At 44.9% G+C, this 20,280-nt stretch overlaps 1 protein-coding gene across 2 annotated transcripts in view; it reads left to right on the forward strand.

The window, feature by feature from the left end:
• The window catches only part of LOC149360475 (glycerate kinase), a 30,555-nt gene extending 10,921 nt beyond the window's left edge, over nt 1-19,634 (forward strand). For both annotated transcript variants that reach the window (XM_089572335.1, XM_089572336.1), the window contains exons 5-9: nt 2,633-2,832; nt 4,634-4,834; nt 8,484-8,675; nt 13,370-13,598; nt 16,539-19,634. In XM_089572335.1, coding sequence (XP_089428461.1) covers nt 2,633-2,832; nt 4,634-4,834; nt 8,484-8,675; nt 13,370-13,598; nt 16,539-16,774 — 1,058 coding nt within the window. In that variant the 3' untranslated portion in view covers nt 16,775-19,634. The remainder of the gene's footprint in view (nt 1-2,632; nt 2,833-4,633; nt 4,835-8,483; nt 8,676-13,369; nt 13,599-16,538) is intronic.
• The last annotated feature ends 646 nt before the right edge of the window (nt 19,635-20,280 follow it).

Below are 20,280 nucleotides of genomic sequence, written 5' to 3' on the forward strand. Positions count from 1 at the left end.
GAGTTTTCTGAAAGAACGAGAACTTATTGCAGTCATCTTGGAGGTCCAGCTCAGTCTCAAGTATAATGGTCCAGTCAATTGTTAATTGGAACACAGAATTCTGTAAACCACACTTCCGGTCTCTTCTTTCAGATGGTGGCCTTTTGATTCAGATAGGAGCCATGTGATGGAAGAAGTGGGCTTAGGTATTTAATGTTTGCTCTGCTTCTTTTCCAAGAAGCTGAGCCAGGATTTTGGTGACACCTTTTATGTATGAGGTGCATACTCATTTTTTTTTTTTTTTTGCAATGGCCTGTTCATGGACTACATTTAGGGTTGTCTACTTTTTAACTTTTTGGCTTTGAATCGTATATGGGATGAAGGCCTTTGGGCCTTGGGGAACACATGTATTTGGTAGTCCGGCATGCTATGAACAGATAGTGTCAGTTGTTTTCAATAAAGATCTCATGGCGATGCCTTGTTGGGAGTTGAGTGATTGGAATCGTATTGGAGGTACCGTCCGGTGTGGGCGGTTGTCCTTAGTGCAGTCAACCCTTTCTATGTCTTGTTAGTAAGACGTCGAGAAAAAGGAGATAGCCTTGTTGTTCGTGTTCGACCTTAGACTGTCCGACGGGTGCACTGGAGTTCAGGTGGGACCACAGCTTCTTTATCTCAAATGTTTTCGTCACGCACAAACAATCGTCTACATAACCTACAAAGATCTTTGGTTGTGGATTGAAGGGGCTGAATGGGTGTCCTCTACTCGATGACCTCTGTAGTTAAATTGGCCATTGTAATCAAAACAGATGTCACATTGCAGTTGTGGGATTAAAAAAATTATACCTTGAAATGAGAAACGCATACTGCACAGACAAAAAACAGAGGCGGCACACTTTGTCAGCGTTCATGCATGTTTGGTCATTCACAGTTGGGTCGTGCTGTAGTGCACTGCGAGCAGCAGACATGTTCTCAGTTTTCGCAAATGGGTACAAGCCATAGCCCGGCCTGGTGCTCAGCTTCCCAGGGCTGCATGGCTTGGGAAAGGAGTCTGTGGGTTCAAATCCTGTCAGTGTCAGCTTCAGCATGCATACCGACAAAAAAAGACCACTATAGGCCACATGAGACGGATGTCGGTCCCTCGCGGATATAGTCTCTTTGGCTAAATAAACGAGTTGGTAGTCAGTGCCTGTCTCGTCGATCAGCGTTCCTTTTCATCACCCACATATTCTTTGCGCTGTTTCTAGCAGTTCAATGTTCTCTTTGTTTACCAATGTGTGAGTGCTCTTGGTTGTGCCCGTCATTTGCAGCGTTCTACGGAACGCCCCAGCTATAAATGACAGAACACTGCTGGATGCCGACAAAGCGTGCTGGATCCTTTATTTCTATTTGCGCAGTATGCATTTCTCATTTCAAGTTAAACTTCTTAAGCAAGCGACTGCAGCTGCAAGGGGGCCATCTATTTCGGTCACAATGGCCAATTGAACTGCAGAGCACATTGAGTGGTGGGCACCCAACCAGCCTCTTGAGTTCATACTCCTTGCTAGTCATCCTATTTGGCATATTCGGTAGAGGGAGAGATGCCCACTGTGGCTGTGGTCTCATTTCTGAGCTAGCTGCACACCAGGATAACTATGCAAGAATGTGGGCTGTTGTTGTTGTGACTGAGAGAAGGCTACCCTGGGCAAGCTCTGTAGCCTTCTTTTGTACTGTCGAGGCCAGATGTTTCGAACCCAGATTTTTGGAATTATATGCTGTATCAAATACACAGATTATCCCCTTGAAAATACTGTGTAAGGATATCGGAAAGTCACACAATCTATCGAACTCAAATTTTGCTTGTCATTTCGTTTCGCCAGCATGTGCTTGTTTCATAAGTTTTTCTACAGCCCACTTTTTATTGTGCCTACATCAACCCTCCGGCACGCATTTCAGTCTGCATTGGTCATCCCTTGCAAGCTGCCCGTCTACATACTTGTCCTACAACGTTTGGTGCTTCGTTCTTTCCCTGCTCAGTCAGACTGTGGAACGGCTTTCCAGAAGACGTCACTGCAACCATCTGCCCATCCACCTTTTCGAAATGTTTGACTTCCATATTTTACAACTGGCAGAGGACAGGGTTAATTGGAGAGACATGGGAGAGGCCTTTGCCCTGCAGTGGGCGTAGTCAGGCTGATGAAGATGATGATGATGATTTAACTAGTAATATTTTTGTACATAAGTTATAGTTTATATGGACACCCACCCCTTGTGAAATACCCCCAAACTGTGGGTCTTTAAGGTAATAAATTAATGTGATGTGATAGGCAGGGGCTAGTTCCAAAGCACTGCGCACCTTTAATGGGAAGCAGGTTAGGCCTAGCAGCAACTAGCGAGTTGTCAAGTTGTCGCTAGGCCTAACCTTGCAGCAGGTGGCATGTCGCTGCAAGAAGCATATAACCAGCATGGGTGCAATGTGTTGTTGCTTTTTTGTTTGCAGTTAAGCCATCTTTTAGGTATTGAATGTTTGTATATTGGACTATTTCGCAATGCTCGTCGAGTTCAATAAATCTGGGTTAGGCTGTAGTTGTGTACAGTTACATGTGTTAATTGATGGCAGTTGTGACGGTTGGTATGATGGTTACTATTCTCTGCCACCATATGGTGCATGGCGCAGGGGGTGGTTCGGCACTGCTGCCCCACCTGGTGCCACCGGTGACCCTGAAGGACCTGCAGCAGACGGTGCAGCTGCTGCAGTCGCGGGGCGCCCGCATCAACGAGGTGAATGCCGTACGCAAGCGCCTCTCAGCCGTCCAGGGTGGGGGCCTCCTGCGGCAGACCACCGCCCGCATGGTCTCCCTCATCCTCTCGGACGTGGTGAGTACCAGCGGTTAAACTCTTTAACCTGGTTAGTAGAGCGTTAGCTCTCTGGTTATGATTGGTTTTGCTTTGGGCTTTGGCTGAGGTGTTTATCGTTGTCATGGTGGTGTTACTGCATTCAGGTGACGCTACCGCATGATCAAACTTGACGTCACATGTCACGAGTCCTAGCACGCACATGCGCTCATGACAGAGTGTCTAGCTGAAGGGTTTGACGAGCGCATGGCACTGGGCGCTGTTGGCTATAGCATAAAGTTTTAATTGCAATTAAGTAATAATGCTAGTTAATTCGTGTCACTAACTAGCATAGTGCATTCACACTTGACCTAAGCTTTCCAACAGTGTATGACTGTGTGCTATAGCGCAAAGCTTGATTTAACTGCAATTAACTAATTAATGGTAATTTGGGTCACTAACTAGCACAGCGCATTTGTACTCAGCCTAAGCTTTCCATTGGTATATTACTCGCTATAGTGCAAAGTGCAAAGTTTGGTTTTAATTACAATGAACTTTAATGCATTAATTGAAATTAATTCAGGTTGCTAACTAGTACAGCACATTTGTGCTCAACGTAAGCTTTCCAACAGTATATGACTCGATGCTATAGCACTGTATGGTTTTAATTGTAAATAACTATTCAAAGCCAGTTAATCTGGCCCATTGAGTGGATGACATAACTGCATAATTAACCAATGGTCCAAACTGATGGTCCAAACTCATAGTACAAACTCATAGTCCAAACTCATAGTCCAAACTCATGGTCCAAACTCATGGTGGGGCGATGCAGGTAACTAGTAAATAAATAAATAAATAAAACTGATCACGTGACACATACTATGCTTAGACACATAGCTAGACAGTAGCGAAGCCACTAATTCCTGCTTTGGCCTTGGCTGATCTCGAAGGTCAAATTACCAGCATAGGGCGTTTCCGAAGTTGTACCTCGGTCAGTAGAGCTACGTTGTAAAAGAGGGAGAGCTTTCTGCCTGGTATCAGATGACAGTGTCACATGGTTGGCTTGCATGGATGGATGGGTAGATGCTAAAAGTTTCCCCTTTAAAATGGAGGATGCCTCCAGGCTCATGATTTTTCAGTGAGAGCTGTTTCTGGTACATTAAGTGCCTCCTTTACATTTAGGATGCCTGGCGTGCCTGGGGGGCAGCTAGGCGTGCCCCGCCTAGCCCTTTCCTGTTTACGCTTGCTGCTGCCACAGTTTTTTACAATCCGGACAGATAAATATGGAACATGCGGTATATTTTCTTCTCAAAACCTTTCCCGTGGCCTTTACAAGTCATCATCATCATCAGCCTGACTACGCCCACTGCAGGGCAAAGGCCTCTCCCATGTCTCTCCAGTTAACCCTGTCCTTCGCCAGTGGCGGCCACCGTATCCCCGCAAATTTCTTAATCTCATCCAGCCACCTAACTTTCTGCCGCCCCCTGCTATGCTTGCCGCCTCTTGGAATCCACTCCGTTACCCTTAAGGACCAGTGGTTATCTTGCCTTCGCATTGCATGCCCTGCCCAAGCCCACTTCTTCATCTTGATTTCGACTAGGATGTCATTAACCCGTGTTTGTTCCCTCACCCACTCCGCCTGCTTCCGATCTCTTAAAGTTACACCTTTCATTTTTCTTCCCATAGATCATTGTGTTGTCCTTAACTTAAGCTGAACCCTCCTTGTTAGCCTCCACGTTTCTGCCACGTTTTTACGGGTGAAAATTTGTGTAACCCTTCAAAGGGTGTGTCTGGAGAAGCGTCTTTCGGAAAACAGCTGAAACCTGACTTTACTAACCTGCAGGTGGACGATCCACTGGCGAGCATAGCGAGTGGTCCGACAGTGCCCAACAAGGATGACCCCAGCACGCCAATGCGGTTGATGGACAAGTACCGCATACGGGACCAGGTGCCACCGACCGTGTTGACTGCGCTGGAGCAAGTCCAGTCTCACCGGGGCCCTCCAACCACGCAGTCCCTGAATGTCCTCATTGGCAACAACAAGGTGGGCATGCGCATTTGTGACCTTCGCCCGCCTCTTCCTGGTGGTACCACATGCCTGGCTTTTGGTTTCTGTTAACTCTCTGCAGTCCGAAACTTTTACCAACTTTGCGGTCATTCCGGTCTGAAACTATTTCGCCCGTTTTAGCCGCTGTGGTGGCTCAGTAGTTATGGTGCTCGGCTGCTGACCCAAAAGTCGCGGATTCGATCCCGGCTGCGGCGGATGAATTTCGATGGAGGCGAAATTCTTGAGGCTCGTGTATTGTGCGATGCCAATGCACGTTAAAGAACCCCAGGTGGTCGAAATTTCCGGAGCCCTCCACTACGGCGTCACTCATAGCCTGAGTCGCTTTGGGACGTTAAACCCCCATAAACCTATTTTGCCAATGTTCGGCGCCATGAAAGAAAACAACTGTGCAAGAACAGCTTAAGGAATGTTTATTTTTTCTGTTCTTGTCCTAGTCTTTGAAAGAATCGTGTGTAGTTAGCCGATAGCAAACCGATAGCAAACCAGCCAATTCATCCGATAGCAAACTGGAATGGCAGTGTTGCATTATCAGGAGGAGCCCGACTAGCGTCTGCAAATTGTTAATTGAGGGGTTGTTGCCTAATTTCTATCTGTGCACAGGGCTCGTTTGCGATGTCCGATTGCACTACGATTTATGTATATGGCACTTAGTCAAAGCTGAACCATTTGATTTGTCTACCACTGGAGTGGCTGGCTTACTTCAGCACATTATTGATGAATTTACAGGAAAGGTCTCGCAAGTTTGGACACAAGTGCAAGTGCTCGTCGGGGCAGCAAATTTCTGCCATTGTTTCGGCAGTCCTTTTCTTGCCTTGATAGCATGAAGAGATCCCTTCAGGTGCCGTTTGTGGCACACATTTTTGAGAGTCTTCAGGAATCGCTAGTAGTTTTATTTTTTTCTTTGTCACCTATGTTTATTTTTTAAAGACAAGATTGTTCAGTGATATAAGCTTTACACTGGCTAATCGCATAGGCTAACTCTTGCCAATGTTGGTGAAGCAACCTTCTATGCTGGGTTTGCTTTTCTTCAATGTTCTTACCATTCCAGGGTGATGTTTAAACTATGCGAGCTGCTGGCAGCTTTGGTATTTTTATTTTGAGGGGCACAATTTGCTGCACCTTCGGGTTGTTCTGGGTTGAGATGTCAGGTGCCAGCTCCTTCTTGAGCACGACCTCCCCTGTGCCCGTCGCCACGAAGTTGATTGTTGTAATGGTGGCTTGTGTGCCGTTCTTTGTAGGCGGGTCGATGTTGCTGAGAACGCCTTCGACATTGCCAAGGTCATCTTCTTGCAGTGGCCTCTCTCCATACACATGGCAAGTAGTGTCTGTTGAAAGAATGGGGAATTAGGGAACTCTCTCTTGTCACAAATGCTAGACTTGCAAAGCCTGCAGGTATTGCTGGTAAAGTAGCGCTGCAGTGGAAACGAATCCTTCACCGCCACGCTGTTGCATGCGGTGTACCGTAGAATGTTAACCTGATGCCTTTTTGGATGACATTGCAGTTTTGGCATGCTTCCCATAGCATCTCTGGCTTCCATTGCTCTAGCGCGCCTAAGTCGTGCATTTTCTGGAATTCTTCTCAGAGTTGGCTACTATTGCAGTCACACTGTCTTGAAGGGGGTACGTGGTGTCCATCATCCCTAAGCAACACACGGCTTATGGGGGACACTGTAGTGGAAAGCTCTGGATTAATTTGGACCACCTGGGGTTCTTTAATGTGCACTGACATTGCACAGAACACGGGTGTTTTGTAATAGAAATGTGTCTTCTGTGGTCGAGATTCAATCCCGCGACCTCGGGATCAGCAGCTGAGCGCCAGAGACACTGAGCCATTGCAGTTGGTTTTTCGTGAAGGTGGGCCGTTGAAATTGGAACCGGAGCACAGGGCCTCTCCGCTGCCTTCCATTCGAATAGTCAGTTTGTGCTGCATGTCCAGACCTCTTATGTTTCCAGCAGGTTTACCATGTCCAGCCATCTGCACCCTCTTGACTGTGTGTGTTGGATATGAATCGGCGTTTTTTTTACTTTTGTATGCCTGCCTTTTCGTTCCTTGTTTTCACTTGAGTGTCGATGTCATATGGCACCTTTTTCTTCTGATCTGCCAGTCTCACAAAGATGTCGAAAAAACAAATGCACATTATTGACATCATCCCAAATGGAATCAAAAGAATGAAATGGACTTAGCATCCTCTTCGTTTCTCCATCTGCTTCACACAGTCCATTGCACACAGTTTGCACCCATAATCAACTTTGCACCTCTGGGGACCATTAAGGTGTCTGCAAGCTCTCTGCTCTTGGTAGCACACCTCTCAGGGGTGAAAGCCATAACCTCTTAGTTTTATAGATTTTGACTGCAGTCGCAGGGGATGTTTTTAATATGATGAGATGTGCTAGTGCATACATGCTGTTACATTACAGGCCAAATGCAGAAAAATTTTTTGCCCCTTAAAAAGGCTTTCTTTAGTAGTTAGTGTGTGAAGAGAGAGTCCTGTGCAATAACCGTGTATCACACAGTTTTCATCCAGTTTTGGTGTCTTTCTCATATCACCTTTTTCTGCATATGTTGCTTCATTTTGCATGCTTGCTAAACCATAGGTAGAAACACGAGAGCTGTGCTTGTGGTCCACATACATATGCACCTGTAGCAACTGTAAACTTGCTTGCATCTCAATACTAGAAAAAAAAAAGTTACTTTCCTTCTTAGTGCCTGCTTCCAGACCACTTGTGTTTTACGGGTTACAGTTATAGCTCCAAGGTAAATGGTGGTGTTGTCTGAGTGCTTAGTATGCTGTCGCTGGAACCCCCCTGCCTGATGGCTGCAGAGAATGCTACGCAGGTAGGCAGGAGCCACACAGTGTTAGGACTAGGGGCACAGAAGGAAGTATTTAATTCGCTTTTACCACAGAGCAAAAATACGCTGAATTTGGGAGCTCCTATCTGGCACAAACATGAGCTGATGGCTGGGTAACATCACACACACATAAAGGCACAAATAGAGGAACGTACAGAGGCAGCAGAGATGCAATCATTTATATCAGTGACTCTAGCGGAGTAATCCCCGACAGTCCAGTGTAAAGCTAATCCTGCCTGTCCATTCACACCACCACCACCAGCTATTGGAGTGAAGCACAAGCTGTCCACTTTGTGCTTTGGTTTCACATAGCAAGGTGAACTACTACATGCATTTTAAAGTTTCTTTGCACGTGCTCTGAAGAGTAAACTTTTGCAGTGATATTTTTGCTGTAGAAAATGCCGAAGAGTGGCCTTCTTTCTGGCCACTTGATTCCACCAACATGCAAGAGGCTTCGAGCTATCTGTTGACATGAGTGTGCCATGCCAGAGTGCAAAGTTTATTCTCGTGTATGCTTGCTGCGTAGTTCTTAACACCTGAAACTAGGAGATGTATTTGGTTAATTCTCAATTCAGCTATCTGCCTCTTTATCATAGGTTAACCCTGTCGTAAATTGTGAAGCCAGCGATTGCCATTTCATGCTAGATATCCATTGTGAGATCTTGGGCAGTGGTGGCCAATGGTATTGGAACAGAGGAATAAACTGGGAAAGGAGCTGCTAGAAATGTCCCAGAGTGGTACTGTACTCACCAGTAGTGCGATCATCGTCACCAGGTGGCGTCGCGTGCCGTGTGCCTGATGGGCCGCCAGATGGGCTACCAGTCGTACCTGCTGACCACCTCACTGATGGGCGAGTCGCGATTGGTGGGCAAGGCCCTGGCCCACCTGGCCTTCTACATCTGCTATGGCGAGTCGGACGTGCCGATCGTCCACGACCCCGTCACCGAGATCGCCCAACACCTGCAGGTGAGCACTGCAATGTCCTTTGGTGGTCCCTACTTTGCAGAAATGAGGTGAGAAAAGACCTTTGCAACATGGGCATCACCCAAGTAGCATCTAGGGTGGCACCCAGGTTGGAAAAGTCTCTGTAGAGCCAGATTAATGGAGTCTGTGGGCAGCATTCTCTCCAGCTATTTCTTACCACATGCTTCACGGTGGAAGTTGGAGGTTATGTTATTTGTGCACACAGTGCTATTGCTGATGCAGTCATGCATCCCATCCCATGAACATGCCGTGGCGTTTGAAACGATGGGCATAACTGTCATCAGAACTGTGGGGTTGCGCTTCGTTCCAGTACACCTGTTACAGATGGATGATGCCTTTACGCAAGTTTCATATGCAGTGGGCTTGTGGTAATTCATACTCAAATAATTTACGCCTTCGGTTAATTTCGGAAAATTTCGCTGTCATTCTTGTTAAGAATCATTAACATATTTTCTAAAACTTGAGATTGAGTAAAATGCAAAGTCGGCAGCACTACACAAAGGGTGCAGGGGAAAGGGAAATGTGTGCCTCCAAACCACAAGTCAGTCCAGAGCTGGCCACCCAGCTCCAAGGCTACACAACAACAGTGAGCACACTGGCAGAGCATGGGGATTGTTTCTTTCAGGTCTGTGAGAAACTGAGCAAACAACGACCTTTAAAATTATTTTTTACCTTCGTGTAAAATCCATGTAAAACAGGCTGCCAGCCACTTTCTCTCTCTCTCTTTAATTCCCTTTTCACCTGTTCTCGACTCACTAGAGACCCCCTTCGATGGAGCCAAACTTTAAGGACTGCTTGTGAGGAGGTCATTGTATTGTGCCTGTTAAGGAGGCTGCGGAAGGCCTTACAGTTTTATTTATTTATTTATTTATTTATTTATTTACCCACAGCGCCAAGCGGCATTACAGGGGGGGAAGGTACACACAAACAACAAGCATAATATAAGCAGTGTCAGCCATGGAAACAAGTACAAATTGCATCAAAACAAACAAAAACAAAAACAGATAAAAATTTCACAGAACCACGAAACTGAAATGGTTATTATAAGGTAGAAAAGAAAACATCACTAGACATAATACAAGCAGTGTCTGAAGACAATTTGTTCCAATCGCGTATTGTTCGGGGAAAAAAAGACAATCGAAATACATCAGTTTTTGAGGCAATCTCCCGTACTTTGAAACTATGGTCTACGCGGTCAGATATATAATGAGGTGCCAGTATATACTTCGCTCTTTCAATGCCAACAGAACAATGATAAATCGCGTGAAAAAACTTTAGTTGCAACTTACGTCGACGGATTTCCAAATGCTCCCATTGCAATCTTTCTTTCAAAGTCTCGGCAGAGATATCTTTTCTGTAAATTCCTGACACAAACCGAGCAGGTAAGTTCTGAACCCTTTCTAATTTGGCTTTATCTCGCACCGCTAGAGGATCCCAAATTATGCAGGCATATTCAAGGATTGACCTAACATTGGTTTTATATAATAATTCTTTTGTATATAGTGGAAAAGACCTGGCATTTCTACGCATAAGGCCCAAAGCTTTCGCAGCTCTGGATGCTACATAATCAACCTGTCTCTGCCACTTTAGTTGAGATGTAAAGTAAACACCTAAGTATTTATACTCAGAAACTTGATTTTATCTTCTACCATGCAGATTATAGCTGCTCACGTGAGGATTTTTCTTTCTGGTAAATGTCATACAGACAGTTTTATTTAAGTTTAGTCTCATATGCCATATACACACCATTCGATGATTCTGTGGAGTACTAGTTCTCTTAAAAATCCCATCAGTGGACATCGAGTACAGCCCGACGGTATTGCGAGAACTCATCATTGCTGCAGCGTTTTTAATGAAAAGCAGACGAACATTGTCTACTTTTTAATCAGTTAAATTATCTGCTGTACGAAATGTGTTGAAAGCTTTTTTGTAGCCATTCGATGATTCGATCTGAGAGTCATTTGGACATTTTTTTCTAGTCCCTTGAGGTCCCATTTAATATGGTTTTACTTTATTGGCAAACCAGTTTACGCTCTTCTTACTCCTTGTGGGCCACTGAGGATTGAAGCCACCTGTCGTTTTTTTTCTTGAGTTTTGCTTGGCCTGAGAACTTGCATCAGATGCTTGGATTTGGTTTGTTTTTTGTGGGTCAAGAAGGCATAGGTTGCCCGTAGACTTTCACAGCTGACAAAGCATTTCTGAATGCTTGGCACTCAGTCAGATAACAGCCGAAAAAAAGTTGAAGAATGCATGTGGCCTATTTTAGTTGGGCTTGGGAGATCATTGTACCTGTCTTGCTTGACTTCCTGCATTTTAGTTCAAGCATGGCACACACACTAGTCCACTAGCAATGGCAATGTTTTGCAGCTGGTGCCGATTTCCTCTAGTTTATGGTTGTATCATTTTGGTGTTTGGTTACCTTGCCAAATCACAAAGAAACTGAATGACACCAGCGAGCAGCCGGAGATGAGGACAATTAGAGGAATGGACAACTAGTGTGGCCAGATGATAAAAAACAGGTGCCTATAGCTTTACAGCAAGACAAAACATTAGTCATGTTAAGTAATGCTTTACTCATGTTAATCACTTTGTCGGTAATATATGAAAAAGAAGATGATATAATCACAATTATAGGTACGGCGTTGTTTTCAAGTCAAAGCCAAACTTGATGGCAGCAGTGCCACTAAAGCATGGTAAGCTGAAGCTTCCAAATGCTTCAGAAAATCACTGTGAAGCCTGCTGCAAGTCCATTGAGTTCAGATGCCATGTGGGGGTCTCAAATGTTCGTTTCGGCATAGTACTTATGTGGCAGAAATGTGCGTTCTTGTCTGTGGCCTCTCGTCAGGCTTGACTGAGTAAACCACCAGCTCAGTGGGCAGTAGAGCTTAGCCGGAGTGCTGATTTCCTTCTGCTGACAGTGAACAATAATCCCAGCATACAACAAATTGAGACATTTGCAGTAGATTTTCTGACACTTTTTGTTCATAATTGCATACAATCATTGTAAGGGATCGGTAGTGTATGCGGGGTCATCGGAACGCGGCTGGGGGCGCTCAAAGCGAAGCGTGTCCCTTCTTGGAACGCGGCCGCTCGTGAACGCGCCGGGAACTACGGGTGTTTCCCCGCCTCGTGTTACCGATTCGCGCACGTGCTGGCACGAATGTGTATTTGTGTGTGTTTTTATTTTTATTTTGTGATGGAGAGGGTGCTTCACCTTACGGGAGCTGGAGGGCTGGCCAGGCTCTCGATAAACCAATCATGTGAACATTGTAACATGATTGGAAGCCACCAAATGTGGGCCGGGCCTTTAGGGCTTTAAAACCGGGCCCCGGAGCCGGACGCGGGGTTCTGAGCTAAGGTGAGATGCTATGCATCTTCGGCTATGCCGAGTAGGGGCCTCCCCTAGTGTTAGCCAGTTCCACCCTTTTTGTTGTTTGTCCTTTTGCTGCTTAATTTGTCTCGAGTGCCTTAACTTGTATATGCTGTAAATAGCTGTATATAAACTTCAAGTATTCGCCTTACCCCTGCGTGTCAACTCCACACAAGACCGTCTCTGACGGGGCACCCCTGGTGCGAAGGAACGCTTCAGTCTTCAAGTTAAACAAACCGTCTCTGGCGGGGCACCTCCGGTGCAAGGAAAGAGAACCTGAAATTTACTATCATGAACAAGCGAGTGGTGATAGCCTGAGGACGCAGCATTGTACAATGGTATGCTCACCACCCGACTAAATGGCACAAGCCTAAGTGTGTTGTTGGGCAGTGCCCTTGGTGTTTTGTGTGTTCCTCGTTGTCCATGCCCTCGTCTTTCGTGCAGTTTTTAACATTCTGGAACTTAATAAATAAAGTGGGCTACAAGAAGAATTGGCAAGTAAAAGGAAATCCCTGTTTCGGTATCCACATTGCCTGCAAGTAGATCTCAAAAATAGTGATTAGTCTTATTCTGTGGGTACAGTATATGCTAAGGTGCTTGAATTCAAGTTAGAGAACCATAACGAAGGAAGGCTTGCATGTCATGTCATTCGATGTCAACTTCACATCATGGTGCAGTATATGTATTTTGGCTCTGTTGAGCTGTTCTGCATACCTGTGAGGTGTTTTGTGTATTGTGCTTTTTTTCCAGGTGCACATCTCTGTAGCCAGTGCAGAACAAGGGTAATTAGAGATCAGTGGGAGCTTTTGCAAGAACGATAGAAAAAGCCAAATAAATTGTATCGATTTTTTTCCTATTGCATTACAAAGCAGTATATCAGTACAGTGATAGTGCTTCTATTTTTTATTTCAGTATTGGTATAGTTACCGTGTTGATGTATCGGTTGTATTGGTGTATGGGAGCCTTAGGAAAAATTTCAACAGATAATACCAATATAAATTCTATTGGTTTTATCTATTACAATATGAAACAGTAGACCTATACAGCTTCTTTTTTGTCTATTCCTGCATTGGCTCTATGGGTGCACGGGAGCCTTAAAATAAAAGGCCAATGAAAATCCTATTGGTTTTTCCTGTTTAATCATGAAACAATAGATCAATACACTGAATAGCTTTTATATGCTCATTCTTGTGTTGCGGTATCAGTAGTACTGGTGTACATACACCTGGTGCCTTTGCCCTGCAGTTGCAGTCGCTAACTTCAGATTTGACTGACAGTAATAGCGGCAATGTGGATGTGCGTACAGGTTCGCTACCGTGACCTGGAACAGCTGAAGGAGTCGGCTGAGCGAGCGTTCGATCTGGGCCGCCCCATCTGCGTGGTGGCCGCAGGGGAGACAACGGTGCGCGTGACGGGGCCGGGAAAAGGCGGCCGCTGCCAGGAGTTGGCCCTGTCTGCCGCCATTGAGCTTGACCAGCTTTTTAACCGGCCCGAGCTGCAGCCTCAGCGTGCTGAGCTGCTCGTCATGGCTGCTGGTGGGTGCTTCTGCAAAGATTTGCCTCGATTCAGATCTTGGCGGTGTTGTTGGTGCTACAGATGGGGGGCAATAGGATGATGATGATTACAATGTCTTACATCTATTGTATCATCGGTTACTCTTTGTAGAGTTTCTCATACACTGACCTAGAGGGAAAAGTGGTGATGTGACTTTTCATCCTCTCATGGAGTGCCTGGAAATGGAGTGTCTGGCTTGCCTGGCATTTGGCAAAAAACATGGATTGAATCATAACAGTATGACTTTTTCATGAGACAAACCTCAAACAAATGCTTTGGTAGTGTTCGTATGAGCCCAGTACTAAGCATACACTTTTGTTTAATTTATTAAAGTGAGAAACTCCGTATTAAAAGATCTTAATCTGCGCAGATTTGAGAGCATTGCCATGTAGCTATGATTCTGCTGCAGAATCCACATTTTCAGAAAAGCCCAACCATTTCCGAGCATTGCCTTGGTGGATGAAGAAACTCGCATATATGGTGGCGTCTCTTTTCCCTCTAGGTAATTTGCCGCCACTGTGGCTCAGTGGTTATGGTGCTCGGCTGCTGACCCGAAAGACACGGGTTCGATCCCGGCCGCGGCGGTTGAATTTCTTTGGAGGAGAAATTCTACAGGCCCGTGTACTGCGCGATGTCAGTGCACGTTAAAAGAACCCCAGGTGGTCGAGATTTCCGGAGCCCTCCACTACGGCGTCCCTCATAGCCTTAGTCGCTTTGGGACGTTAACTCTTTCGCTACCGCGGAAAAATGCCCGATTTGGAGAGTACTGAAAGAAAATTTTTTTTCAGAAGAACTATTACACCCAGCACATATTGCAATGCATGATTTGTAGCTTATTAGTTGCACTTCTGAATGAAACAAACAGAAGAGTTGTGTGTGCAAAAGTAAATGAACATTTATTTCTGAAATTTGCTAAAAACACAAAAAAAGTATATAGCAAAAACAAATATTTCCAGCTGCACTAAGCCCGAGCTTGATTAGAGGAAAACTGGAATATACAAACTGTTTCACGTGTTTATAGCTGTCATTATTCACAGTTTCAGCTATGAGAAAAATTTACTGCACTTTCCATGGCTTGTCAAGTCAGTGGTCATGACTGTGGTGCCACTGTGAAGAGCAATAAGGGGTGGAGATGTGAAGCAGAAGTAGACTGACAAGTGCTTCACGTAAGGTTTTATCTTTGTTCCTCCCTTGTTCTCTGATAGCCGAGCTTGCAGTTTCTTCTTTTTTTTTCATTCTTTTCAATTGGTGTTAAATGGATTCTATGAGAGGATTGGGGCGTGGACTTCTTTTCCCTCATCATACCAGAAGATTTCTTGAATGAGCTGCTCCCTGAAAGCCAGCTGATAAAATTTGGCATTTTAGGCAAACTCTAAAACATCAGGATCGATGAAATAAGTTTTATCGATGTGGTTCAAAAGCCAGGACACTTTCCAAGTGTTGCCAATAGGAGCTGCCGCCACTGAATCATCCGGGTCCGTTACGTGCAAAAAAAAAAACAAACAACAAAAGCGAAAAACCAATTTTGAAAAATGATTTTTGATGGCAGAGGGCCAGAATACATTATTCTGGCATTTCAGTAGAGATACAGTCGTGGCAGGTCAACAATTCCAATGTAAATGATGATTCCAATGAACATCAGAATTTCCAACAGATTCACGTCTTCCTATGAGCCGTCACGCCTAATTCGCTGAAAATCTTCATCCATGCATACTTATTAGTGTTTCCGCACACGGTCTTCATCATTTCCGCCGTGAAGAGCATCAAAAAAAGTCGAGAAGTCGAGTGAATCTCCGAGCGCCGCTCCGCAGCGATGCGCCGATATGGACACCTAGCTGTCGTCTTGGTTGAAAAACGCGACGCGACCTTGAGCATTTGGCAAACTCTCTTCGCTATACGTTGTCAAGACCCTGAAGCACAAAAATAAACCACTGTCATCAATTACAAACCGTATGCACCGCAGAAAACACACAGCGAACGAAAACAGAACTTGCATGCAAGTACGCGCTGACGTTCCAGGCTCCCGAGGCAAAGTCTCGCAGTCAAAACCGAAATCCGACGTTTGTACATTGTTGCCCGACTAATAACCGCTGCTTTTGTCGCAAAAAACGAAACTGAAACCGGCCGACGTGCTCGGTGTCAGCTTTCGCTTTCGACGAGCGCGCGGCGACGCGGACGCCATTTTCTCCGGCTGACGCTGTTGAGGCCGTTCAAAGTTTTATTTTTCACGGCGCCCCCTCACGTCAAAACACTCAAACCAAGGCTGCAATTGAGAGAGCAGTTGTTGAGCTTGCTAACTAGATGGCGGAGCACGTCCACGACGCTCCAAAATGAGCTTTTTTGCGCGGGCGATTTGAATCGATCATATGCAAACGATGGCCTATGGCACGGTGGCGAAAGAGTTGAACCCCATAAACCAAACCACCAAACCAAACCCTCTAGGTAATTTGAAATTTTGTAGCTCCCTGTACCAAGTTGGGTGGCGGATTTAAAATTTATCCTTTAGGACTGCTATCCTCATGGAAAGGGATATGAAACTAGCACTGACTGGTGACTGTTTTTCTGGAGATGTGTATTGGGTAAGGTGGCATTGATTCATTATTGGTAAGAACTAAAATGGGTGTGGACATGAAAGAAGCAATTGTCACCATCTCGTCTGGTTTATATCATGTGCTCCTCCATTTTGTATATGCTCACGCTTTCCACTTGGCTGCCCATTCACTCTCTCAGGCACAACCTTCACACTTCTCTATGTGCACATTCCACTCCCATCCATAAATCTCAACGGGCTCAGTGAATGCTTTACGGACACCTCACTTTTAGAGCAGTAGCAGCATATGTGTGCATTATTGTCTTTTTCCAGCCAAATGTCACGAGCACTTTCCTGCTCAGCTGCTTTTTGTGTTCACTTGGCTGTGCAGGTACGGATGGCCAGGACGGACCGACCGACGCGGCGGGTGCCATGGCGCATATTGCGACCATTCCTGAGGCTCGTGCCCAGGGCATCAATGCTGCGGAAGACCTGGAGCGCAATGACTCGCACCACTTCTTCCGCACCTATTCCAACGGAGCGGACCACCTCATCACCGGCCTTACGGGCACCAACGTCATGGACCTGCACATGCTGCTGCTGCGCCGGAAGCCCGTGGCCAGTTAGCGCCACCGGACTCTCACTGTGCCCAGAACCACCGTCGCCGGACTGCACCCTGTTCGAAAAATTTTTATGTAGTGCGCCAGCTGTCCCTGGGATGCTTGGAAGAGCTATGCGGCCATTGGTCTAGTGGGCGCACTTGCGAACACATGTTGCTGACAGTGTAGGGCTTTGGTCGTGTGCATTCCGAGCACCAGTAGGGCAGTGGTGTGCTGCTTTTTACTTAAAAAAAAAATTCACTTCACTTCAGCCCGTGCGTTGCAAATGCACGGTCTGCTGCATAAGGATTGGGAAGAGCCGAGATATCAAGTAGCGATAAAAACCACCATGCTGCCTTTGAACAACTCTCCAAGCAATTATTTTTCTTCAAACAGTTCCTATGTGTTACCCTACAGCCGTGATACTGTACAGGTGCCAATAGTTTTTGCCAAATATTTCAGAGTAGCGTAACCAAATGTAGGTTTAAGTATTATGTTGCATAGGTCAGACCTAATGTAGCATTAGATCATTAATGACCTAATGTAACAGCTTTTACTGTCAATATGACTGTAAACTGGGCGTTCATTAGATCATTAATGACTTAATGTAACAGCTGTCACTGTCATCATGACTGTAAACTGGGCATTCATTATATCATTAATGACTTAATGTAACAGCTTTCACTGTCATCATGACTGTAAACTGGGCATTCATGAGATCATTAATGACTTCATGTAACAGCTTTCACTGTCACCATGACTGTAAACTGGCCATTCATTAGATCATTAATGACCTAACGTAACAGCTGTCACTGTCATCATGACTGTAAACTGGGCATTCATCAGATCATTAATGACCTAACGTAACAGCTGTCACTGTCATCATGACTGTAAACTGGGCATTCATAAGATTATTAATGACTTAATGTAACAGCTTTCACTGTCATTATGACTGTAAACTGGGCATTCATTAGATCATTAATGATTTAATGTAACAGCTTTCACTGTCATTATGACTGTAAACTTGGCATCCATTATGTCATTAATGACCTAATGTAACAGCTGTCACTGTCATCATGACTGTAAACTGGGCATTCATGAGATCATTAATGACTTCATGTAACAGCTGTCACTGTCATCATGACTGTAAACTGGGCATTCATTAGATCATTAATGACTTAATGTAACAGCTTTCACTGTCATCATGACTGTAAACTGGGCATTCATTAGATCATTAATGACCTAATGTAACAGCTGTCGCTGTCATCGTGACTGTAAACTGGGCATTCATTAGATCATTAATGACTTAATGTAACAGCTTTCACTGTCATCATGACAGTAAAGTGGGCATTCATTAGGTCATTAATGACTTAATATAACAGCTTTCGCTGTCATCATGACTGTAAACTGGGCATTCATTAGATCATTAATGAGTTAATGTAACAGCTTTCTTTGTCATAATGACTGTAAAGTGGGCATTCAAAACCTTTCATAGTAGAAATGTGGGTACGTGTTTCATAAGTGATGATGTCCTACATGAGGGTGCCTTCGAAATGTTCACTTCAAGTGTTATGGCTTGCTCTCTTTCTTTATATTGTCATTGTTTTGCACGAATGTGGCATTCTCGCTCAGGGTGTAAATAGGGGTAGGATCTTCACGTGGCATATAACAGTTCAATGGAGGATTCTGAGCTCGTCTTTTTACCGTGGGAACTCGATCTACATGCTGCAAGCATTCGTAGAAACTTTTAATTATTGTCATGTGTGCCGATTTCCCTATTAAATCGAATTAAACATCCCAGCTCCTGCCTTTTTTTTTTTAAATTCACCTCTGAAAGTAGGAGTCAACCAAAACATGGAGTGCCTTTCAGCCAGTCGCTTGGTGGCTTACCGCTCTGCCATCAGCGGAGTGACACGTAAAGCAAAGAGTCCACATATATTTTTATTTCCGTTGACACAATTTGTTGCTATGTTGTCTGTGACTGAAACTATTTATTCACAGAAGCCTAAAAAAAAATAAAAGCGAAAGCGAAGCCGCCTCCATGTGTTGGTTGACTCTTCCTACTTTTGTAGGTGGGATCGAAAAAAAGAAAGGCAGTAGCTGGGACATTTAATTCGATTTAATTGGGAAATCGGCCACACAGGACAATAATTTGAAGTTTCTAAGAATGCTTGGAGCGTGCAGGTCTATTTCCCGTGGTAAAAAGACGAGCTGAGAACCCTCTTTATTGCACCTTTAAGCATTCAGCCAAGATGATATGGCCGTTCAGATAGGACTCTGAGAATGTGAAAGTTAAAAGCCTGACTCCAGCATTCTATTTTACTATGCCATATTCAGTGGCGAGGATGGCCATAGGCGTTCTGTTGTAGCCTGTTTAGTAAGCAAAAACGTCAGTTTGAAATAACTTGCGTTTTGTAGCAAGAGTATGAGGCTGAGAAAGTATTGCCAATATTTCAATTTAGACTCTTGAGCAGAAAGATGCCCTTAGGGAGCAAAAACTGAAAAAATCTGGATACCTCATAGCACACTATCATGAAGGTGAACAACAGCACAACTAGATGGAGCACAGGGACAAGAAATCGAGAACACTGTTGCCTATTTCTTGTCTCTCGTGTTTTGCCCAGTTGTCAAGCACATGACGTGCAAAATGGGAGCTCTTTAATATATAGATGAACTGCCAAGGAAATAAGAATGTGATAACATATTTGTTGGATGTAGCAGTACCGTTACATTCATTTTTTCTCATGTACAGCATCAGGGAAGTGCTCGCATCTTTCCTGTCTCTTCAACTTCAGCCAGTATTGCTTGCCTATTCTACTGTTTTACTGTTTTTTTTAGTTTCACATGACCCGGTGAAGTGACAATACATTTTTGGACTTTTGTTCTACCTCGACTGCTTACTGTTTTTTATTCAGGGCCGACCATTTTACATGAGTTTGGCTTTCGACAAATGCGCATTAAAAAATGTCTCCGCAAAATAAGAGGAAGTAGTGAGGAGAAGGTGTGCTGGCCAGATTGTGGCCACACCCAAACCGCTCGATGCCAACTGTGGCAGGACAGGACCACAGAGGAGTGGCGGGTTAGTTGATGTGCGCTGGTAGCGGCATTAATGTGCTTGACCTTGAGCACCAGCCGCAGTGCAAGACTCGCAACCAATGTTTGAAAAGCCCAGGATAGTTAATGAAATGCAGTGACTGGACCACGAGGTTCAGAAAGAATAAAAGAAATTGGCAGTGGCTTAGCTCAGCTAGGCCAGGATATATGTAGCTAGCGAAAGCAGTTTCGCCTACTGACATTTCGGTAGCGACATGCTGTCGTTGTCGTTCAGCAGCTTGGCAGCGTCTCTTCGCGAGACGCTCTTGTTCTTCAATGTCTCAGCTGCCCGCTTAAAGGTGCGCTGAAGAGGAATCTGAACTCGTCTTTTTGCCACGGGAACTCGATCTACACGTTCCGAGCATTCTTAGAAACTTCAATTTATGGCCCTGTGTGGCCAATTTCTCTAATTAAATCGAATTAACATCTGGCTCCCGCCTT

This window comes from Amblyomma mixtum, chromosome 2, assembly GCF_055824585.1.
Source record: "Amblyomma mixtum isolate Tamu chromosome 2, ASM5582458v1, whole genome shotgun sequence".
In the NCBI taxonomy this organism is placed as follows: domain Eukaryota; kingdom Metazoa; phylum Arthropoda; class Arachnida; order Ixodida; family Ixodidae; genus Amblyomma; species Amblyomma mixtum.